The sequence below is a fragment of the Heterocephalus glaber genome, unplaced genomic scaffold, assembly GCF_053883595.1.
Source record: "Heterocephalus glaber isolate CG9 unplaced genomic scaffold, H.glaber_assembly_v1.0 deba00001561, whole genome shotgun sequence".
Lineage (NCBI taxonomy): Eukaryota > Metazoa > Chordata > Mammalia > Rodentia > Bathyergidae > Heterocephalus > Heterocephalus glaber.
In genome coordinates this window covers 9,935,781-9,959,892 of record NW_028258349.1, presented here as the reverse complement: position 1 = coordinate 9,959,892, position 24,112 = coordinate 9,935,781, and the positions used below count along the sequence as shown (strand labels likewise).

The following is a 24,112-nucleotide window of genomic DNA, read 5'->3' as shown; positions in this document are numbered from 1 at the left end:
GTTTTGTTTGATCTGCAAGTCTCTTATTTCAGATTGATTTTGACATCAAGATGTGTGTCCTTCCCTTTCTTCCAATTGCCTGTGCTTTTAGTTGATTTTCTCTGAGTAGCTCCAGTGTGGCTCCTCCTCTATCCAGCCATGTTGATTTAATATTTAATATTTAAGATTTTTCATTTAATATTTTTAAACAGCAATTGACTATGGGTAATTGAAACTGCAGAAACCAAAAACCACAGATAAAGGGGGGCTACTGTAACTTCTAAACTAATACAGGGAAAGGAGAATGGTTAAAAATATAATCCAAATGATGCCAGGTATAGTGGTACATGTCTGTGATTCTAGCACTGTAGAGGCTGAGGCAGGAGGATTGCCAGCGTAGGCTATATATTGATATATAATGAGTTCAAGACCAGCCAAACCATGTAATAAGACCCTGTCTCAAAAAATAAAAAATCCAAATGAGGGCAAGAAAAATAGAAAACACAAAGTAAAATGTTACACTTAAAACCAAATACATCCATAGTAAATATACTAAATAGACTGCCTACTCTAGTTTTTTGGGGGGTTTTTTTGGTACTGGGGATCGAACTCGGGTCTTTGCACTTGCGCAGCAGGTGGCGAAAACACTGAGCTAAATTCCTGGCCCCCTACTCTAGTTTTAAAGGCAAAGTTTGCCAGACTGGATAAAATGAAAAGCTGCTCTTATCTTTAAAGTATGCATCTTCAGCATGAGGATTCAGAAACGTGAAAAATTAAACAGCAGGAAAAAGTATGCTACTCAAATATAAACCAAAAGAGGTAGTTAATTTTAGCCCCAAACAAGATAGATGTTATGTAAAAAGCACCACTTAGCAAAGAGGATCAATTCATAAACACAATGGGCTTAATTCTTCAAGGAGAGGTTTACATTTGTGTGTACCTAGCAATAGTTTCATGTCAACACATTTGAAAATTTAGATGAAATAATCAAATTCCTTAGAACACATAACTGGCCAAAACATATTCAGGAAGAAAAAGAGTACCTGAAATACTTTTAATCATTAAAAGAACTGAATCAAAGACCTTCTCTGATGAAAACAACAGACCTACTTGGATTGCAGAGTTCTACAGACACTCAAGAGATAAACAGCTCCAGTCTTCTATAAACTCTTCTACAGAAAAGAAAGAGTTGATGCTGGGCTGATGTTGCTCAGTGACAGAGGGCCTGTTTCCTGTCCTGGGTTCTGTAACCTGAGCTGTCAAAAAAAGTTAATGCTGCCAAAGTCATTTAATGGGGTTAATACAACCTTGATACAACAAGGTAGAACTTTTCACTCATGAATCTAGATAGTATCTAGAGACACTATCAGGTATAGACAAGACCATCTTTAACGCTTCTATTAAAAAATAAAACTGCAGGGCCAGGGATTTCTCTCAGTGGTTTCACTGCCTGCTGCACAAGTGCAGGGTCCTGAGTTTGATCCCTGGTACCAAAAAATAAATAAGTAAAATAAAACTGCAGGGCTGGGGATTTAGCTCAGTGGTTTCGCCGCCTGCTGCACAAGCGCAAGGACCTGAGTTCAATCCCCGGTACCAAAATAAATAAAACTGCAGTAAGTAAAACACTAAGGAGGAAAATGTTAAAAGCTTTTCTGTTGAGATTGGAAATAATGCAAGATGGTCCTCTGACCCCATTTCTGAGCAACACTAACCACACTTGTTACTAAGTGATAACTAGTCCACGTGGCATGAAAACAAAAGTTAGAAGGGTTGGAAAGACATAAATAGAAATGTCCTTATTCAGAGCTATATAACTCTGTGTAGAAACAAATCTACCAGGAACTCACTAGACATAATACGAATTTTAGTAAAGTTACTGGGAAAAAAGATCTTTGTATATTTCAAACAATAAAAATTAATTGTACTTCTTTGTAGGGACAAATATATAGAAAGTGATATTTTCAAAAGAAGGAAAGAACCATTCTCAAAACATCACAAATAATAAGGAATAGAAAGATGTACAGTACTTCTATTGGGAAATCATAATACTTTATTGATAAGATAATTTCAACAGGTAAAGAATCTGAACCCAGTAGCTTTTGAGTATCTGCTTCCATTCTGGTTAAAGATGTTCTCCAAATTCTTGTGGCTTGCATTGCTTCTGGTGCAAGTTGGCTGTCTTTATTTTCTTTGCTCCTCTAGATACAATGTCAGGCTGCTTACAAGGAATTTTTCTTTATTACCGATTGGCAGAAATTCAGTTAGGATGTGCCCTGGCTTGATCTCACTGAGCTTCTTGTGGGTTTGTATCTTTCATCAAATTTGGAAGCATTTCAGCTAATAATTCTTTAATACTCTTTTCTGGTTTTTCCTCTTATCTCTCCTAGGACTGTTTGCTAGTGTCCCGTGGATGTGTCCCATGTTTGTGCCACCCCCTTCATGTTTCTCTGTCCCACTGGACAGCATCTCCTGCGCTGTTTTCACCTTCACTACTCTTTTCTCCTGCAGTCTGATCTGCTGTTGTTCCCATCAACTCCTCATTTCACAGGGTTGGTTTTTCCATCTATAGCAGCAGATCCCTCTGAGTTTTTGTTTTCTGTATTTTCCATTTTTCCTTTAATCCTTACTTTTCTCTGCTCTCTTGCAAGCAGAATAATAACTCTTTAAAACCTTTCCCAAATCCATCTTCTCCCTCACTTCTGAATCTGCTCTTTGATTTTGTTTCCATCCTGATCATGGATCAGGTTATTATTATTATTGCTTGAGTAGATGCTGCACGGTGTAGATTTTTATGTGGGATGCTAGATTTATTGCATTGCCTTACATGGTGTTAGACATTGGTCTTTTGTACACTTAAGTTCCTAGAGAGTCGCTGGATTCGCTCAGAGTTGATCTCCCTCTGGGTGTCTCCAAAGCAACCTCCTGCCCACCTCTGAGGATTCTGTTCCGTGTCCCTTACAGCATACCTCTTTCCACTCCTTCTGCTGGGCTCAGGCGCTATTTGTGGCTGCCGGAAATTCTTCTTCCTCCTCTTCATGTCTAGTGTTTCTTTCCTCAGCTTTGGGCAGTTTCCTCTCACACAGGAAGAGAGCAGTGCTCAGCCAAAGACTTGTGACCCCTAAAGAGCTCCAGTGCCCTTTCTCCCTCTTCTCTGTCCTAGACATTGTCACTGCTATAACCTCCTGACCTTTCTCCCTGACTCCTCAAGAAACAGCGCCCGAAGGTTCTGTTTGGGTGGCAGTGAGGTGAAGCAGCCGTAGACTCCCATGTTTTCCATCTCTGGGGTTCACTGCCCTGCCTCTTGTCCGAAGTCTGAAAAGTATTGTTTTGCAATTTTGTGTGTGTGTGTGTGCGCGCCAAAGAGTACATCTGCCCCCTGTAATTTTATCCTGGCTGGAAGCAGAAGTCTATAGTTTCTCCATTGTCCTTTACCCTTTATTGTGAACCCAATTCAGTTATCTATCCAGTAAATAATAGCTAACTCAGTTTTCAATGAAAGAAATGAATTTTGGATTTTGTGTTTTTAGTCACAGTTGACAAACTAACCTCAAAGTTCTGCATTGTTGGGTATTCCTGCTCCAAAACCAGGTGACCCTCTACACAGCGTGGACAGTACCCAGCCGGTGTTCACCAAACAAGTGCCCCATCTGTTTGTTTCTTTTATCATAAAGCATATGTAATCATTATATTATCATGAAGTGAAATTGGTTTTGGAGGTAGGACTGTCTCCTGGCAATTTCAGCCACATAAAAAATTGAACTTTTTTTCTCAAAAGAATAGGATACAAATGAGTGTATATACACAGATAGAAACAAAAACTGGACAGAAAAATGCCGGGGTCAGAGGATCACTATGAAGGAAGTGCATGCGTCCCCCGCAGCTGGCCCCGGGGCCTGGTGGTGAGGTTTCCCTGCACTGTCCAGGTCTCCAGTCTGGCAGCGAAGCCTCCTTTCAGCCTGGGTGCCCTGGATCCGAGCCTGTGATGTCTTTGTCCTTCAGCCAGCTGCGGAAGGAGGAAGAGAAAGAGAGTGAGGAGATGGAGGAGCTGGTAGAGAAGCTGGCGCTCCTGCAAGTGCAGAGAAAGAGCCTGATGGTGCGGAACAAAGCCCTGGAGGTGGAGCTCGGAAGGATGCAGAAGATAAACAGGTTTACACGTTTTTCCCTTGTTTTTTCTCAGTAGTTAAAAAAAGACAACTGAAGAGTAGTTCATTTTCTTTATCTTCTCTTTTTCTAATAGTGACTATAAAATGGTAAGAGTGATAAGGATGAGTGGATATCAGAATATAAGTACAACAAAAGCTTTGCTGTTGCCCAACATTAACCCACATTTCACAAGTCTGTAGTTCAAATACGGTTGGTAGTCATATATGCTGACCCTAAGACTCTGGATGTTCTAGAAGTTCTTTCCTAACCATTTCCCAAATGTCTCTGTTGGGATTACTGGTATCAGTTTACAAAGTTGGTCCCTGGAGTAAATGAAAAAGTTTGAGCCCAGTCCAGAAAATTTAGCAAGAATTTGTCTATTTAGAGAGAGAGAGAGAGAGAGAGAGAATAGACTAGGGATGCAGCACAATGCAAAGGCCCTGGGTTCAATTCCCAATACCACCAAAAAACATATTTTTTCTCTCTCAGTGGGGTCTGTCAGGAGGAGGCCTTGGGGAGCATCTCTTCTCACTCTGTCCCTGAAGACGTTTGGAGACTTCCTTCAGAAACTTGTCACAATGGGTTTCCCTCATAAGATGGTATATTAAGCCAAACAGCCTTCAGGGCCTGACTGGCCCCCTAGTTTCTCTACTTTCCATAAAGGCTATTTATAGAGTCTGAACTGTTTCTTCAAACTGCTGCCTATCAGTCCGGTTCTTCAGCTCCACAGGGATCTGGTTCTGGCATTGGTAGCTTCTGCCCTGGTCATAGCCTAGCTGAACAAATCCCTTCTTAGTCAGCAGCACCTGCTGTGGCCCCGTGGTGAACACAGGGGAGGCTGTTACGCCCAGACCCCATCTTTCTCCCTTATGTACACATGTGTGTGGGTGCACACATGTCTGTGTGATATGTGTGTGGATGTGTACGCATATGAGAGTGGGGGAGCGGCACTAGGGATTGAACTCCAAGGCCTTTGCACTGACATATGTCCCCAGCCCTTTTTATTTTTATTTTTTATTTTTAGACCGGGGCTCTCGCTAAATCACTAATTTTCCCAGGCTGGGTTCAAACTTGTGACCCCCCTGCCTTAGCCTCCCAGAGTGGTAGGATTACAGACTTATATCACCACAGAGGGTCACCGACCCCAGATCTTTAAAAAAAAAAATCATCCTACTGAGGTACTTTTGACTGGGAATATTCTGCAATGCTGTTATGTTTCACTAATAGATGGGCCAATGCTTTGAGAGCCACAGTGCAGGGAATACTTAAGGCAGGGCCCCACCCATCCTGTGGGCAGGCCTGGCTGCTGCCTCTGGATGCTCATCCAGGCAGATGATCCTGCACACCAGCGCTCTACTCAGGACTCTGCCCAGGTGCACAGGCTTGGCCCAGCTAAGAGGGCAAGTGATAAACTCCTCCCTGTCTCTAGGATAGCAAGGGTTTTCATAAGAGATGAGCCTAGAAATCTGTCCTTCTCCCAGGTCAATCTGCCCTGAAGAGCTCCCAAATGACCTTGGACAACCACCTCTGTCCCCTGACCTTTGTTCCCATGCCCACATTGGGGATGCTATGAAATTTACCACAAGGCAAACCTTGGAGAATTGTGGCTAGAGGTAACAGCAAGGGTGCTTGCTTCAGTTTGTGTCACTGCTGGCCTCCTGGAGTCTCTGATAAGGAACATCCTGCCCAGCAGAAGGCCGATCTAAGATAAGAGTCTAGCACTCCTGCTTGGCTGTGGGGTCTGAGCCTGCCTGGTGGGAGGGGAGAGTCTGCTATAACCCCCTGCTCTGAGCCCAGCCTGAGGACCTCTGCTCCCTCCCAGGGAAGCCAAGCCCTCAGGGCCCAGGAGCTGGAGCAGGGCCAGGGATCTGTGGCTTCATGCTTCTGACTCTTGCTGGGCCAGTTTCCCCCAGAGCATGAAATGGATGACATTTTTGTGTCCTTTTCCCACTCTAAGTCCAGGGAACAGGGTCCTGGGCTCCTTGGACAGTCCCACCACCAAACCTGACAGCTCATGGCCAGAGCTGTGGGTGAGGACAGAGCGGAGGCCCATTTGAGGCCTCGTGACATCACCCCACCTTCTGTGGGAGGCCTCACCTACCTCCCCACCTGCTTCTCCTTGGGAAAAATTCCTCAGTGGGGAGGGAAACAGCTGTCAAGTTACCTACACGTTGCCTGCCTTGAGTTATAAATATGACCCATTAAGGTAATGATAGAGTTGGTTCAAAGTTTATCTCCCCTGATTCCCCAAGAAGAAAGCAAGCAGGATTTCTACTCTTTGCAGAGATTTCCTCTTCAGGGACGTAGCTGATCTAGGAGAGTCTGTTTTTAAAAAAGAATTGATGCAGACATAGATAAACAAAAACATTTCTGGAGAGAAACTGGCTTGCTTGACCCTCTCTTTTTGGTGTGGTCGGTCTAAGCTGTATTGCTTAGAAAAAGGAGGTGGGGGAGGTTTAATAATTACCTTTGCTGACCTCTGTACTTTCTGGCTTCCTCCACTCTTGGGCACAAGATATGGCCCTTCCTGGGCTGGTCCATATTCACAGGCAGTCAGCTGGGTTGGCCGCTCCACTTGATCCACAAGGTCAAGGAGAAAGGTAAGCCCGGCTGGGTGATAGGAAGGCCCACTGCTGTCTTGGCTGGGTGGCGGGGCCTGGACAGAGACTGAATTTAGAGTGGTGACATGACCATCTCACACTGGTTTTCCTCAGCAATTGTTTTGTTTTATTCCTTGCATCCCAGAATGAGAAAGTACTGTACCTATACTGCGGATCAGTTGTGCACCAGGGGCCTTAATCTTAAGAAGGAATTATATAAAAAACCATACTTGCCTTGGACTTGATTCTGCTAAGTATATTCCAGTATGTTTTAAGCAACTTTTACCTTTGAAAATAAAGACGCTGGATGATGGAGGCAGGATGAGTTTCAAGCAAGTCACAGCTAAGGATTAGCAGACAGTGACCTGGCATGGAACCTAGGGGGCTGGCAGACACACCGGCCAGGGGCAAAACAAGCCCCTGAGCTTTGGAAAAGATACAGGAAACTGTTTCCTGCAGCCAGAATAATATGAATGACTGGATTTTCTCCCTGGGGCTGAGCAAATTATCCCCAAGGGACTGCCACCTGCACCCCTCTAAAAGCCAAGCCGACCTTTGATTTGGGCGTCAGTGCCCTCCACTTGGGCACACCAGCCTGGGGCAGCCCTTACCGAGCCCCCCTTTGTATCTTGTCTGCTTTTGCTGAATCAAGATTCAGCCCGTGCTCTCCTTGCAGCCTCCTGGAACTGGTAGGAGGAAAGATGGGGGAGGAGATGAGCCCCAGAAAACGCAAGGAGGATGAGAGGTCGGTCCAGAGTAATGAACCCAAGACCACAAGTCTCCAGAAAGAGGTGAGGCTGTCTGTTTCCCGGTGGGTCCTTCCCAGGCCTGGGCTGGGGTGATCTGAATGAGGGCAGAAGCAGTGGAGGCCTGGCTGCTCCCCTGTGACCCACTGAAGCTCATGGCTTTGTATCTATAAAGTTTGTCTCTAAATGAGCCATTCTCTGGGGCTAACCCTGGCCCTGTCACCGGTGAACTCAGCACACTCTTGAAGGTCCTGTATCATACACGAGCTTCACGTGTGTGCTTCCATCAGCTGGGGAGCGACGGAGGGTCTGGTATGTGCTGAAACCGATGGCTTTCTCAGGGGTGGTCAGAGGGAGCAGTCTTGTGGTGGAGTCCCCTCTCTCCATCCTCGGCAAACGTCTGATCCTCTTTCATGCGACTGTGCTGGAGGTGAGAATGGCAGGGCCTCCAGCGGCAGTGCTCTGTTTTAAGGGTCTCACTGCAAGACTCGGCTGGCAGAGATGGGCCACAGCTGAATGCTCTTAGCTGACATGGTGAGGAGGTAGGGCCGGTTCTGGGTCAGGAAAGAACGGACGGTTAGGGGTAGGGGTGGAGGAGCTGGAGTAGCCAGGTGTAGTGGCTCATGCCTGTAACTGCAGACCTCTGTGGGGCTGAGGCAGGAGGACTGCAAGTTCCAGGCCAGCCTGCGCAACACAGTGACTTAGTGAAACCCTGTCCCAAAGCAAAGGGCCGGGGATTTAGCTCAGTGGTTTCACTGCCTGCCGCACAAGTGCAAGGAGCACAGTTCGATCCCCGGTACCAAAAACGAAAACAAAAACAAAGGGCTGGGGATGTAGCTTAGTGTGAAGGTCCTGCTTTCCATCCCAGGACTGGAAAATAAAAAGGGGGGAAAGAAAAAGAAAAAGGATCTGTGCATGTGTGTGTGAGAGAGACAACGTGGCCCTTAACCTGGAATATCTATTGCTGTGTGTCCCCCCACACTGTCCTTGACCCTCACATGGATTTAATGGGACTGTTCGTACCTGAGTAGATCTTAGAAAGTTCACGCCCTACAGGATATTATGACAGAGAAGTTCCAGGCCCTCCCTGGGAGGCGTCTCTTGCTCATGTGGCTCCTCTGGCCAGGACTTCAGGTCCTGATCCTGGTTTCCTTGGTGACAAGTTCCTTCTACTCAGCCCAGAGAAGAGGGTCCTCCCAAGGGCCTCTGTTGTGGAGGGGACCAGGGGTGGTGGCCAGGAGCTTGGAACCTGGTCCTGGCTGTGTAACTCAGGTCTCAAGCAGCCCTGCTGTGCTCTTTTCTCTATGATGAAATGGGTATGGTACGGTGTACTGAACTCATGGGGCTGTTTTAGGAATTTGTTTTTTGGGCGTGGGGTGGGGAATGAACCCAGGGTCTTCACACTGAGCTACATCCCTACGCCTTTCTAAGTACTTTTGAGACAGGATATGGCTAAGTTGCTAAATTGCCCAGACCAGACTGAGCTCAAATTTAAGATGTTCCTGCCTCAGCCTGGAATTACAGGTGTCCACCTCCACACTCAGCAGATTGACCAATTCAACGCACACACAGCCCCAGTAACAGCGTCCTGGTGGAATCACAGCACCTCAGGGCGGACACGCCTGGAACATGGGGTCCACTTTGAGTTGGCCAGACCCAGGGGTTGGGGGTTGCCTCTGACCCTGTGAGCCCCGGGGTGACAGCATTAACTCCTCTTCCTTCCTCCACGTGCCGTCCCAGGTGGGCCTGTTCAGTGGCATCTGCATCATCGTGGGCACCATCATCGGCTCTGGGATCTTCATTTCCCCCAAGTCTGTGCTCAGCAACACAGGAACCGTGGGGCCCTGTCTCATCATATGGGCAGCCTGTGGAGTCCTCGCCACACTGGGTAACAAAGACTCCGCCTCCTGCCTCCTCCCCGTGGAAAGCAGGGCCAAGTCACATAAGCATTGTCCTTGCTGCTGCTGGGACCCCAGCCCATTTTTAATTTCAAGACAAGGTTTCAGTAAGTTGCTAAGTCTCCCAGACTAGGCTCAAACTTGCAATCTTCCTGCCTCTGCCTCCCAGAGTGCTGGGATTACAGGCCTGCACCACCACACTCGGCTTGGTCCCCTTTCAGTGACTGGGAGGAAAGAAGGGTAAATGGGGCTGGAGCTAAATGTCCAGTGACCCGCAAGACTCAGCCCCCAGGGAAGGGCCCCAGACAGGATAACATCTCACGAGCGGCTGGGTGGGGCCCTACCTGTCTGTTCCAGGTGCTCTGTGCTTTGCAGAGCTTGGCACCATGATCACCAAGTCAGGGGGTGAGTACCCGTACCTGATGCAGGCCTTTGGGCCCATCCCTGCCTACCTCTTCTCCTGGACCAGCATGGTGGTCATGAAGCCCTCATCCTTCGCCATCATCTGCCTCAGCTTTTCGGAGTACGTGTGTGCAGCCTTCTACTCGGGCTGCCAACCTCCCGAAGTGGTCATTAAATGCCTTGCCGCCGCCGCCATCCGTGAGTGCCCAAGCCTGTCACCCTGCGGAGGGGGCAGAGGTAGCTTGGCAGAGGCCGGGGCTGCGGCCGGGGATGCTGGCCTCAGATCCTCTGTGCCCACTGAGAAAGAGGCCTCGTGGGGCTGGGGTCTCTGGAGCAGCGGGGCTGGCGGCCACCCCTGGGTGCTGAGCCACATCCAGGCCTGTCAGGGCTGCAGGGAGGGCCACTGCGGGCTGTCCCTGTCACCGGGCAGTGCCCTCCACTCAGGGCCTGGCTGCTGCCTCTGCTTCACCCTCTGAGGCAGCGGCTTGATTGCAAGGCCACCGCCAGGGGCATTGTAAAGGTCTTTCCACCCCCTCCTTTGGATCTGTGCTCTGTGCCCTGGGCCACAGTGTGGAGGGATGGAACAGGGACAGCAGGGACACAGGGAAACCTGAACAGAAGGTGTCGCCCACCCCCACTCCCCAGTGGTCATCACCACAGTGAACGCTCTGAGTGTGCGGCTGGGGAGCTACGTCCAGAACGTCTTCACTGCGGCCAAGATGGTGATTGTGGTCATCATCATCGTCAGCGGCCTGGTCCTCCTGGCCCAAGGTGACCGTGGCAGGAGGGGGAGTGCGGGTGCCGCCCTGCTCATACCTCCTTTCCGTCTGAGGGCTCGTGTCCCTAGCCTGTGTCTGACCTTGGCGGGGACTGGGCAGCAAGACTCAGCTGCTTGCTTCTCAGTGTGTGTCCTGCCCTAGCCCTCAGGAGAGCAGTGCAGCGTCAAAATCAGTCACCGTCTGCCTTAATTACAGGAAACACAACAAATTTTGAGAACGCCTTTGTGGGTACACCAGCATCTGTGGGCGGCATCAGCCTGGCGTTTTACAATGGACTCTGGGCGTACGATGGATGGTGAGGGGGACCCTGAGGTGTTGCAAGACTGCGCATAGGCTTCTATAGGCAACTCTGATTTCACTTGTCCAGCAAAGTAAAGGCATCTCCTTTCTAGGAAAAATTCCTCACACACACTCCCCATTCTTTTCTAGTCCTGGGGGCTGAACCCAGGACAGTTCTTCTGAATTTTTTATTTTGAGACAGGGTCTAAGTTGATAAATTGCCCTGAATGGACTTGAGCTTGTGATCCTCCTGTCTCAGCTTCCCACGGTGCTGGGACTGTGAGCGTGCACCATCATGCCAGGCTCTGGGCCCTGTCCGCTCCGTTTTCCTGGGACCCCACAGACACCGAGACATCTGCTCTTCTCCCTGGATGTGGCACTGGCCCGACCACGCCCAGTGAGCAGTCAGTGCTGAGGCCCTGAACGAAATTCTCACCGGGCAACACTGGCTCAGCTGAATTAGAGGCAGCCAGCGAGGCCGAGCCCTTGTCTCAGCCAGGAATATTCAGGGGACGGCAGGCACTTCTGTTCAGACCTGGAGGTCGCTGGTTCTTTGCTCAGGTCCTTGAGGGAGAAGCATGAGCATCCTGATGCTGGGCTTTCTCTCCTTCACCTTTTGATTTCATCCCCTTTTCCAAAAGCCCCCACTTTGTTAGAGGACCTGGTGACACACTGCTACTGACATGCACTTCTTTCTGACACTCTTTCTCCTTCCTTCCCTCTTTGTCTTTCTCCTCCTCTTCCAACCTGCCTTCCTGTTTTGCGGTAGTGGGGACTGAACATAGGGCCTTCAACTGAGCTACATCCTGAGCCCTTTCTAAAGTTTTCTTGGTTTGAGATGGGTCTTTCTAAGGCCCTAAGTTCCCCAAGCTGGGCTCAACCTTGCAATCCTCCTCCTTCAGCCTCCCAGAGTGCTGGCATTACAGGTGTGTGCCACCATGCCCAGCAGTGGGAAATCTAAAATGAGGCCAACATTTATTATTGCGTGTTTCCCATTCTTAGTCAAGAAATCCAAGTCACATGTCACCCTTGTTCCTTTTCTTTTCCCAGGAATCAACTCAATTACATCACAGAAGAACTCAGAAATCCTTACAGGTAAGAAAGCTGAGCCAGGCAGGAGACAACAGATCCAAAGCATATTTCACTTCTCCCAGGCAAAAGTAGAGCTGCTGCCTCCTATTATTCCATGATTCCATTCCAGGCAGTGAAGTTTTTGTCCTTCCAACCCAGGGCCTCGTGTATGCAAGGCAAGCGCTCTGCCATGGGAGAGAATGGCTCCTTCTAAGCTCGTCATCCACTCTTAGGGTTTGGCTGTGTTTGGGGCAGTGGAATGGTCTCTAAGGGGAAGGAGGAACTCCAACTTCCTTTATCTTCACGTTACTTTCTTTTAAACAATTTGATTCTACTGTCTTAGTGCCCGAGAGGGAAACTTCTCCTTGGAAAATCTCTCTTGCTCCAGCTGGGCTCTGCCATATCGCAGACCCCGCCTAAGTGGCCTGAGGAAGGGCATCTGTGGCCTGGGTCATCACACTGAGAAAGGGGTGTGTGGCAGGGAGGGGAAAGGATGGGATGAAAAGCACACGGGACCCTCTGGTCTGACCCCAGGTTCCCTGTCACCCTCTCTCTCAGAAACCTGCCCCTGGCTATTATCATCGGGATCCCTCTGGTGACAGTGTGCTACATTCTCATGAACATCTCCTACTTCACCGTGATGACCCCAACGGAACTCCTGCAGTCCCCAGCAGTGGCCGTGGTGAGCGTGGAGGGGCCGTGGCCTGCGGGAGGAGGCAAGGGGAGAGTTGGAGAGGGGACGGATCCGGGGAGCTGACGTGAGAGGACTGGGCCTAGGGCAGCTGGGCAGGGGTGGTGGGCTCTTCCTCTCCAGCCCCAGCCCGGGCCCCAGCTGCCTGGGTGCAGGCACAGTGTCTGGCTAGAGGGGGGCTCCAGGAACCAGGGCTGGGGGCTGGCAGGAGGAAGGAGAGGAGGAAAGTGCAAGGAGTGAATTCACATACTGAGGTGTGGATCTAAGCCAAGTGAGGAGGGAAGGCAGACCAGGCAAGCTGGGCAGAGGGGCGCACGCCTATCATCCCAGCTACTTGGCAGGCTGAGGCAGGGGACCACAAGTTCGAGCTCAGCCTGGGCACCTCATGGAGCCCTTATCCCAAAATAACAATAAAAGGGCTGGGTACGTAGCTCAGAGGTAGAGAACCCCTGGATTCAAGTACCCGTGCCAACACACACCCACATAACCTCCCCCCGCCACACACACAAAGGATCACAAGTTTGAGCCCAGCCTAGGCAACTCTTAGTGACTTAGAGAAACCCTATTTCAAAATTTAAAAAAAATTTAAAAGGTCTTCAGATGTAGCTCAGAGAAACTGTTCTAGGTTCAATTCCACTAAAGCAAAAAACAAAAACACACACACAAAAAGGAAAAAAAGGTATTGGGCCCCAAGGACTAGAAAATATGCATGGATTCCACATGCTGGAGGCCTGGTGGAGTTGGGATAGGTCAGAAAATGAGTTAGACAAAGACAGGACATGGTGGGGGCTTAGCAGGAGCAGGACTTGCAGTTTGGTTAATGTCCAGGCCACCAATCACCAGCCTGGGCAGCTAAGGGGAAGGAGAACAAGGTCATTCCGAGCTCAGGTGCTGGCAGGATTGTTCAATACCCAAGAATGAAGCCCAGAAGTGGTGGCTTTGAAGGTTCCTGTCAGCACCAAAAGATCCTAAGCATGCAGAGTGGTGGCACAGGCCTGTATCCCAGCACTCTGCAAGGCTGAGGCCTGAGGAACAAAAGTTCCAGCCCAGCCTGAGCAACTTAGCAAGACACTGTCTCAAAATACAGAATAAAAAAAGGACTGAGGATATAGCTCAGTGTGAAGGCCCTGGGTTCTATCCCCAGTGCTGCCATCGATTGTCCATCAATATAAAATCCTAAGACCCTGAAGAGTTTTTCCACTCTCTGTTCTCCAGCAGGGGCCCCCAGAGGCTGCGCCCAAGGAGGCGGGGTCGGAACCTGGGTTCTCTGGGAGGGCTGAGGAGCTTTTTCGGACCAATGGCTCTTGGAGGTTATAGAAGATCCTCAGGATTCGTTTCCTTGTCCCACCAGACCTTTGGTGACCGCGTTCTCTATCCAGCCTCTTGGGTCGTCCCACTGTTTGTGGCGTTTTCCACCCTTGGAGCTGCTAACGGGTCCTGTTTTACTGCGGGCAGGTAGGGGACCCCAAAGTCACTCTGTCCCAGGGTGGGCAGGAGGTGGCAAAGCTGATGTCACGGTGAGGAGGCCCTCAGTCCCTGGAACTGCGCCTGATCAAGGGCCTCACGGCCCAACTCGGAGTCCCAGAGTCTAGAGAACATATGTAGCCCTGACTCAAAAGGCAGACTGGCAAGGGAAGCGAGAACAAGGCTCCCCGCAACCTCAGCGCAGCCACTGTGGCAGAGCCAAGCTTGCTAACTATGGGGGAAACAGTGCTCAGCACAGGGCAGAGGGAGGCAACAGGGGCAAAATGAGCTTTGGTTTCTGCATGGCACCTTTCAAGCTGCATTGCTTTACCTACTGCGATTCCCAAACATCTTCTCAGGTTACTACATATACAGACTGGACCAGACTTTCCCTTAAATGGTCAAAGTTTAATACTCTAGGCTGTAGGTATGAAGGTGTCTATTATAAATCCTCAATTCTGCAGCACAAAAAAATAAAACAGCTAGCTAGGCATGGTGCTGTAACCCCAGCAGCACCCTGGGAGACTGAGACAGGAAAATCCCAAGTTGGAGCACAGCCTGGGCAATTTAGTGACTTACCAAGACCTTGTCTCAAAAACAAAAAAAGGTGGGGATGTAGTTCAGTGTGGCCCTGGAGTCAATACTCCAGTACTAAAAACAAACCAGCCAGGTGTGGTTCTGCTTCTGTAAAATATTACATCAACAGGTGTACTACAATTCATCCATTCATTTGGATTATTTCCAGTCTGGGCTGTTATGCATAGCTCTACTTTGGACCTTCCTCTGTGTGTTTTTGCATGGAGACATGTTTTCTTTTCTCTCGAAATTTCTGGGGATAGAATTACTAGGCCATATAGTAACTTCATGATTAACTTTTCTTTTTGGTGAAAAGAAACTCGACATTTATTTATAGTTGTGGAGCCCGTATCCCAGCTGAATTAAATTTTTACTCAACTAATCATATGAGAGAAAAAAAAATCCACTTTTATTTATGTTAAAGTACCAATATGGTGGGCTGAGGGAATAGTTTAGTAGTAGAGCATGTGCCTAGCATGTGCAAGGGCTGGGGATTCATCTACATTAGTAAAATATTTAAAAATCTGCCCATCTAAAAATTAGGTTAATCATTATAGAATTGTAAGAGTTCATGTACTTTGCATACAAATCCTTTATCAGATATGATTTGCCCATATTTTCTTCTAGTCTGCAGCTTGTCTTTTTATAATGCTGATTTATTCATTGGTGCATATTATTCACACAGAATGAGATTGTTTACGGTGTGTTCATACAGGCATGGATCATATTTTGATTATTTTCATCAATATTTATTTTTTATTCTTTTCTTCCCCTTTATTCTCTTTTCTTCCCCTCCATCCCCTTCCCCTCCTGCATCTCCAGAAGACCTTATAGTTTGTCCTCTCTCTTCTTTATGGCTGAAATAGACACAAACACACAAGCATACATCTCACACTTCATTGTAATAGTGTTTTTGATGTAAATGTTTCTAAGTTTGACAAAGTCCAGCTTATCATTTTGGGGGGGGGGTCCGGGGATCGAACTGGGGTCCTTGCGCTTGTGCAGCAGGTGGTGAAACCACTGAGCTAAATTCCTGGCCCCAGCTTATCACTTTTTACATGACATATTTTTACTGTCTTTGCTTAATACAAATTCACAAAGATTTTCTTCTTCGAAGTTTTATATGTTTAGCCCTTCCATTCAGATGCACAATTCAGGTAATGGGAAGGGGGGTGGTTGAGACAGGGTCTCACTATGTAGCCTAAGCTGGCCTCAAACACATGGTGACCCTCAGGCCTCAACCTTTGGAGTGCTGGGATTACAGGTGTGCACCTCTGTGCCCCAATAACTTGAACTAATTTTTTACAGTTTCACAAATGTGCAGTTTGGGGGCTGCCCAGGGACTTGTGCTATATTATAGTTGTCCTTCCACATCTATAGTTTCTGCATCTATGGATTCAACCAATAGCACAGCAAAAATATTCAGAAAAAAATTGTATCTGTAGTGAACACGTGCAGATTGTCATTATTCAATAAACAATGCAGTGTAACTTACATAGCATTTACACTCCATTAGGGATCAGATTAAGGGACATGGGAGGGTGTGCATAGGTTATATGCAAATAATACATCACTTGATGGAAGGGGCTTGAATATCTGAGCAATCTGGTATCTGCAGGGACCCGTGAACCAACCCTGGAAGAAATGGAAGGATGACTATCACTTTTTCCCTGATATGGGGTTTCACCTGACATGTTGCCCAGGATGGTCATGAACTCCTGGGTTTGAGCGATCCTCCTGTCTCGGCCTGTCCAATAGTTGAGGCTATAGGCATGCACCACTGCATTCTGCTCTATATAATTTTTCTAGAATAAAATATAAAGTTTTCTTTTAATGGATTCTGAATTTCTCACATTGACATATCTTCCTCCCTCCTTTTAAAATTATAGAGATTCCTGTGTTTAATTTCTAGCATAACTTTAGCTCTTTGATCAATGTGGAATGTACATTGACATTAGGCCCAAGTCATTTTTTCTAAACCTTTATCTGTTGTCACAATATTGTTTACTGCACAGTCTACCATTTATGTCCCCTACTGGGTAGAAATGCCATCATTGTCACTGTTTCTGGTTCATTTGGTGTCACTGAATTTTTCTGTGCTGTTATATTTATGGAAAATTTTACTTGTGGTGACATAAAATCTGGCAGGACTTAGCACTCCCAACTTAGACTGTTTGCCTATTTGGCATTCCAGATGCACTTGTAACGATTTTATCCAGTTGCATTTGAAAAATCTGTATTGTTATTGGTGCATGTCTGCAGGACATGATCACATTCCTCATGTGGAGCTGGTACATGCATACATCTTCATTCAGTTTTAATCCCCTTCCTCCATTTCTTGGTCTCCCTCCCACTTGCAAGAGATTTGTCTATTTCCTACTATCTTTTATTTTGCTCATTAATATTTTGGGTTTCTCGTATAAGAGAAACCAAACCATGTGATATTTAAGCTTGTACGTCTAATTTATTTCACTTAATATTATGGTCTCAAGGTGCATCTATTTTCCTACAAATGACTCCAGTTTATCTTTAGGGCAGAGTAATATGCCACTTTGTGTTAACACATTTTCTTTATCCAGCTGCACTATTATGGCTTGGAGTTTACATATTAATTTGTGGAGAACTGATGAAATGTAGATTGAGTTTACAGTAGCATCTTGAGTCTCTCTTCTGTCAATTCACTTCCTGTTTCCACTACTTCTTTCTGGGACTCTATATCATGTTTACATCATTTCAAACTTCAAATATGTAGTTTTATGTAGATGGGTCTTTTGGTCATTGTGGGGTTTTTTTTCTGCAGTAGTCCTGGAGATTGAACCTGGGACCTCTACTGAGTTACATTCCCAGCCCTTTTTGGAACAAGGCCACACTAAGTCACTAAACTGCTTAGGCTGAGTTCCAAATTGTGATCTTCCTGCCTCATTCTCTCAGAGTGCTGGGATTACAGGCATGCACCACCATACCCAGATTGGCCTGTGTATTCCTAACACTAAATTGTATGGCAGTGGAGCCAGATTATGTGGTCTCTAGGACATCAATTCAGAGGTCTTAAAATTTACTTCCTGAGAATTTTATTTCTCATGATACTGAGGATAATGTGCTCATGTAACGGTTTCTAGATTTTAAAATCATCAAGGCTGTAACTTGTACCATTTAACTCTTCCACTTTAATAACAAATTTGCCAAATTTTACCTTCTGTTTCAAGGACTCCTTTTGGTTTCTTTTTTCTGGTACTAAGGTTTGAATGCAGAGCCTTGTGCATATTATGCAAATGCTTTATCACTCAGCCACACCCCAAGTCCTTTTTGAGACAGTATCTTGCTATATTGCCCAGGCTGGCCCTGAACTTGCCCATTCTTCTGCCTTTGTCTCCCAATTAGCTGGGATCACAGGCATGCACCACCACATCCAACCTCAAGGGCTCCTGATCTCTGTATCATCCCTTTTCTGCCTTCTTGGTGGACTATTTCTTTCTTCATTAGGAACTCTGTTTAAAGCCTTAAACTATCTTGTCTGGTAATACTACCTCAGCTATAGTTAAGCTATTTTCGGTAATGTCCGGTGTCTTTTATCATCAGCTTTCAGTGTCACTGAGCTCAGCCTGTATGTTTGAACAAATCCAACCTGAGAGTTTCTAGCAAACTTAAAATGTGTTTATATTTAATGTGATTAATGATAGAGCTGGATGAATTTCTCACATATCACCTTGCATCTCCTGGGCTTAAAATGATCTTATACTAAGTTGTTATATTTTTTGTCTTTATTCCATTTTTCTCCTGGTGTGGAAATTATCTATCTGTTCATTTAATGATTGCCCTAAAGTTGACCATGAATGTGTAATAGGATATTAGTGTTTCAAATCTCATGAACCCATGCCTCCAAAAAATGTTTATTACAAAAAACCAAAACAAAACCTAACCTCATACTTGAATACCAACATATTTTACTGTGTTTTCCTTAACCTTCTTTCTTAAAATCAATTCTTCCCCCAAGTTCAATTTTTTTTCTATAGTGGACACTTTTAAGGAATGGAGAGTAAATGTCTCATAGCTCACCTAAAACTGTACTTACTTTCCCAGTAGTCTTGACTGCTAGTTTAATGATGTAAATTCGTCTGAAACTCCCTCATCACTTTGAGAATGTTATTTCTCATAAAATGTCTGCTGTCGTTCTCCTCGTCCTAATTCTGTAAACTCTTAAATTCAGTAGCCTTTCAGATTTTTTTCCCCTCCCATTATATTGCTTATAGCTGAGTATGTTTTTTCTTGTGTAGAATGGGGTAGTTTGAGGCTCACAATGTTTTTCAATTTTGGGAAAGTTCTCTGCTGTCTGTGCTGTTCCCTGATGTCTGGGCTTCTTTGTGTCTTCTCTCACCTTCCCATCTACATTTCCATCTCTCCAGGCTTCATGCTGCGCTCTACCCTCCAACTTACTGTTTCACTTCTAATTAAATTTCTAATTAGAGTAACTTTTTCTTTAGAAATCCTATTTAGCTTTTTTCCCCCTTATATATTTTAAACATAGTCTTTCATATAACTAAATTGTCAAGACTTTTGAGGGGAAGTGCCAACTTATGTTTGCTAATTCATCCTCCATGTGATGTATTTTATATATTTCAGACAGGGTCTTGCTCTGTAGTTCAGGTTGGCCTTGAACTATGTAGCCCCGGCCATCCTCCTCCTACCTTTGCTGCCCAAGTGCAGGGATTACAAGTGTGCACACAATCTCCATCTGTCCCCGCCTTGGTGACTCTGCTGTGCCAAGATGCACTTAGGCTCCTCACCCTTTCAAAACTTACATCCCTCCAGGGGACAGAGTCACCCAAAGAAGGCCAGTCACCACTCAACTGTCTTCTCTGTGACACTGGTAAAACTCAGCACACACTTCCTCGGCACCTCCGTGTGATTTCTTCTTTCAGACTCATTTACGTCGCAGGCCGAGAAGGGCACATGCTAAAGGTGCTTTCTTACATCAGTGTCAGGCGCCTCACGCCCGCCCCTGCCATCATCTTCCATGTAAGTATGAAGTGCAGCACAATACCTGTCCTCATGCAGAGAGCCCTCAGTTCCGGAATGAAACAGACCTCCTTTGCTAACACTTCTCCCAGTGGTTTTCAAAGTGTTACCAGGTGTTGTAACCAGTGGTCCTGTCCAGGCTCGTATTATCCTCCTCAAAGAACTGGACGGAACAAAGAACACAAATGTTTAACACTGATTGAAGGTAGGATCAAAGGTAGGAAAAGAAGGAAAGAGAAGTGCGCTCTGCAGAGCGAGGGTGGGCCAGTTCATGTAGGAAAAGTAAGCTGAGCAGAGTGGAGGGTAGAGGGTGAGAACACTCAGAGTCGCCACGAGATTAATGGCCACTGTCTTTTATACCCACTGCGGATAGCAGGGCCATCCCATGAAGGGCTCTGCACATGCATCCAGGCCTTGACAGACAGCTCTCTGTGACTGACGGGTCACACCTGATTGTCCAGGCTCATATCCATGCCCTAATCCCTTACCTCAAAAGGATCCAGGTTCCCTTATTCCTTGACATGAAAAAAAATTCCCAGGATAATTCAACTTATCTCATTTCTGTTCCTGTTTCGGAATGTACCCACCAAAGATACTGTTTGAATCCCCCAAACTGGCACCATGCTACTTTTCATGTATGTTCATTTGTTTGTTCTGGGCGCCTGGTAACAAGGTAAATGGAAGCCCTCTAGCACATGGGAAGGAGAACAAGGCACTTTACAAGGTGCTGCTAACCGCAGTCTCTCATTACGGTCTACTAACTTGCTTGTCCTGAGAGCCTCTGCATCTCTAATGGGAGATTCTCACTGGTAGATCGTCTAGGTCAGGTGCAACAGTTCTGGGCACACAGACACCTTCCACATTCCTAGCTCAGGCCAGTCCACCGCCTGCCAGCTCCAGAGGAGAACAGGTCTCTCTTCCACCTGCACACTCTGAAGATGGGGAACCTCAGCCAGAGAACAGGGACACAAGTCAAGGCCCAGGTGACTAACGCAGTCAAGATCAGACCCGGGTTTCCTGGTCTAGGGCTCTTGCCCATGATGAAGACTCCTGGAAGTTAAATCCATCATCATGAAGCTGGTACAAAATATATACAGAGTTTATCTATTTTTTTCCTTGCTTAAAGTCATAACTTCAAAGACTCAAAAATTATTCAAGTTCTTCCTTCCAGGCTTCAGAGAGAACAGTTATCATAGCCAAGGTCACATTCAAACCAACTGCAATGGGATACATGGGAAGTTTCTTTCATGCTGATCTGTTTATCCAGAGGAAAAACTGCTTCTTCAGACTTCTATGAGGTGATAAGAGTAATGTTTTTATGCACTAATGACTTGGGAATTTGTTCTTCTTTCTATCAGGGCCTAATAGCAATGATTTATATCATCCCTGGTGACATAAACACCTTGGTCAATTATTTCAGTTTTGCTACATGGTTATTTTATGGGATGACGATTATAGGACTTCTTGTGATGAGGTTTACGAAGAAAAACCAGGAAAGGCCTATCAAGGTAAGTGTCATACCCAAATGTCACAAGCAGCTCTGGTGACTAGACTGAAGAAAAGCTTGTTTCTTCCTACCTGACTCTACTCTGTTCTTGAGTATCGTCCTTTAGACAGGAGTTTATTCTGCACTTCATATAATAGCTTATGATCTAATTAACCACATAGTCATTCATTTTACTTGGCTATCATTTTACTAAGCTATCAGGGATAGCTGTGACACTTTCCATACACTGCTGGGGTCTTCTGAACCCTGGCCCTTGGCCCCTTCCTGTCCAAATTCACAACATACTTTTAGCTCCTTCCCACTCCCTGAAAGGCTGCAAAGATCTGTGTACCAATGAAGATGAAGCAGAATTTATTTGGTTTTTCTATGTTAAGGACTGAAAAAAACACAAACCACCGTGCTATTTAATTCTTAGGGTAACAGACCACAGATAGAAGAAAAAAATAGGCAAATGAACAGGACAAGAATAAGGATACTGTCTTTCAATTTAGGACACTCAGGGACCTTGCACTGAGCTACATCCTCAGTCCTTTTTTTAAGTATTATGAGACAGGGTCTCACTAAGTTCTAAATGTCCCAGGCTGGGCTCGGGCTTGTGATCCTCCTGCCTCAGCCTCCCAGAGTATTGGAATTATGGGTATGTACCACGAGACCTGGCTTAGCTTTAGGCCTTTGTTTCAGAAATCTAATGGTCTACCTTGCATTGTCTCTGGACCTCCATCATGTCTCTGGAGACATGGGGCAACTCTCCCAGGAGGCAAGACTGTGGTGGCAGTATAGGTTTTTAATTTGCACAAAATCCCCCATAAACCCAGGCAGAATCACTAGGAAAGCAAAGAGAAAAACTGACAGCCAACATCTTCAACACAAAACAAGGAAATGAGGTATTGCCACAAACCCCAGACTGCATGGAAGTGCCACAAGCCACAACGGAAGGTCCACTGGTGGGGTTCCCAGAAGGAGACATGAGCCCCCACCAGCTGAAGGAAGAAGCAGGGCTAGCTCAGTCCTCAAGGATCCTGCAAGTTCCCACAAAAGCTCCTTTCTGGTATGGAAACATTTCCAGAACCACGAGATTATAATAAATGCTGGGCACAGAAACCACACCAAACATGGCAAGCACATCGGGGCCCAGCAAGTGGAGCCTGGGGACATGCATCTCCCCACTGGGGAGGGGGCCGCACAGGGAGGCCATGTCACGTTCACAACATTTCAGGAAACAAAATCATTTCAGAAGAGTAAGCAAAAAGGAACATGAGCAAAGAAGCATTCCAGGAAAGGACTGGAACGTGCAAACAGAAACAAAAGGGATTTGAGAGGAAATGAGTAAAGGAGACAGCAAAAACGTGGTTGTAATACATGTAAAGTTGGAGTCCCTGAAGAAGAAGAGAATGAAATAAATTCTAGAGAATTTTAAAAATTGTAATTCAATAACTATTTTCTGAGGTAGAAGGAATGACTGGAGGGAGGACTCTACCATCCCACCAACACAGTGAAAGGCATGCAATACAACTGGCAAATAGGCAACAAAAATATAGTCTGACAGAATTGTGAATCCATTCCTCCTTTTTTGTTCCTTATTCTAATTTCTAACTCTTTTTTGTTCCTAATTCCACCACTAATTCACTTACAAAGGAAAAAAAGAACTTTAGCATCAGACCTTTTGTTATCAATATTTCATGCCAGAAGACAGGGGAGCAATATATTTTAGATATTCAAAGAAAGAAAATATAAGTCAATAGTTTTATATCCAGCCAAACTGACCTTGTATGATACAGTTACCAGAATGAAAGGACTCAAGATGCATATTATTATATGTGCTCTTCCCAAGTAATTTCCTGGAGAATGAACTTCAGAAACAATGAAGTCATTAGCATAAGATGAGTATTTCACTACAGAGATAAGAGTAAATGATGGGATATAAAAGTGGCAGAATGGTGTGCTAATATTACACAACAAAAATGGAAAAAGGATATGACAAGTATGTGCCAATCTAGGAAAGTAGACCAAATAAACTCTCAATTGAGGATACCAACCTGCGCTTGATAGCCCATGCCTGTAATCCTAGCACTCTGGGAGCCATAGACTGGAGGATTTCAAGTTCAACCCCAGCCTGAGCAATTTAGTGAGACTCTGTCTCAAAAAATAAAGGGCTGGGATGTAGCTCAGTGTGAAGGCCCTAGGTTCAATAGTAACACACACACACACACACACAACCAGTTTAATTCCTAACACACTATGGTGTTAGCTTATGTTATTTATATATATTCACTGTGTTTTAGCTACAGTTGAGAATACTGGTTGGGAAGCTGAGGTTTCAAATAATGCATGATTTTTTCTCCATTTAAAATAAGAGAAATAGATTCCTAGGAGTGTTTTTCCACAGAATGTCACTTTTTGAGGGCACAAGACTGACAGTAAGGAGACATTTATGTGTAGAAATCTAACATAAAACAACATGAGAGAATGGAGACCAAACTTATCAACTGTATGAATAAACTGATTTATCTGGCTTAAATCAGCCATTACAAGCAAAAGATTATCCAGGCAGATCTACAAAGCTTGCAAAATTAAAAACAAAGGACACGCAAAGATTCATCAGTAAGTGAAAAAACAGAAAACAGTACTAGACCAGCATCCAGGCCCAAAGCACAACTTCTAAAGACAAAGTAAGGTGAAAACTAAAGTTCACAGGGAAGAGAGAAGTTATGAAACCTCTACATCATACCACACAGCAACCATATTTACAAAGCAGAAACTACACACAAGGAGAAACACATACACTAACCGCAGCTGGCTTGAAAACGCCTCCTCCAACACCCCTGTGTAAAACTGACTGAAGATCTATGAACTATCACAGGGCAGATCTTAGAGATTTCCGTCATGGTCTGCCCGACATCAGCAGACACACTTCAGGTGCACCGAGGATGTGTTTGGAAACTGACAATCCTTTGTGGCAAA

General features: G+C 45.9%; 1 protein-coding gene and 1 long non-coding RNA gene across 2 annotated transcripts in view; one reads left to right on the top strand and one right to left on the bottom strand.

The window, feature by feature from the left end:
• The window catches only part of LOC147823994 (b(0,+)-type amino acid transporter 1), a 43,821-nt gene that overhangs the window by 3,648 nt on the left and 16,061 nt on the right, over positions 1-24,112 (top strand). Inside the window, exons 2-13 of the mRNA XM_087191026.1 lie at positions 3,979-4,125; positions 6,638-6,722; positions 7,399-7,513; positions 9,209-9,356; positions 9,724-9,966; positions 10,414-10,539; positions 10,743-10,842; positions 11,877-11,921; positions 12,456-12,579; positions 13,940-14,043; positions 19,548-19,644; positions 21,003-21,152. Of these exons, the coding sequence (XP_087047152.1) occupies positions 6,640-6,722; positions 7,399-7,513; positions 9,209-9,356; positions 9,724-9,966; positions 10,414-10,539; positions 10,743-10,842; positions 11,877-11,921; positions 12,456-12,579; positions 13,940-14,043; positions 19,548-19,644; positions 21,003-21,152 (1,335 nt within the window). The 5' untranslated portion in view covers positions 3,979-4,125; positions 6,638-6,639. The remainder of the gene's footprint in view (positions 1-3,978; positions 4,126-6,637; positions 6,723-7,398; positions 7,514-9,208; positions 9,357-9,723; positions 9,967-10,413; positions 10,540-10,742; positions 10,843-11,876; positions 11,922-12,455; positions 12,580-13,939; positions 14,044-19,547; positions 19,645-21,002; positions 21,153-24,112) is intronic.
• On the bottom strand, positions 1,981-21,009 carry LOC147823995 (uncharacterized). The gene is made up of 3 exons (XR_015443066.1): positions 19,670-21,009; positions 6,590-16,433; positions 1,981-3,982 (listed from the first exon to the last, which is right to left on the bottom strand). It is a non-coding gene; the product is annotated as an uncharacterized LOC147823995 (long non-coding RNA).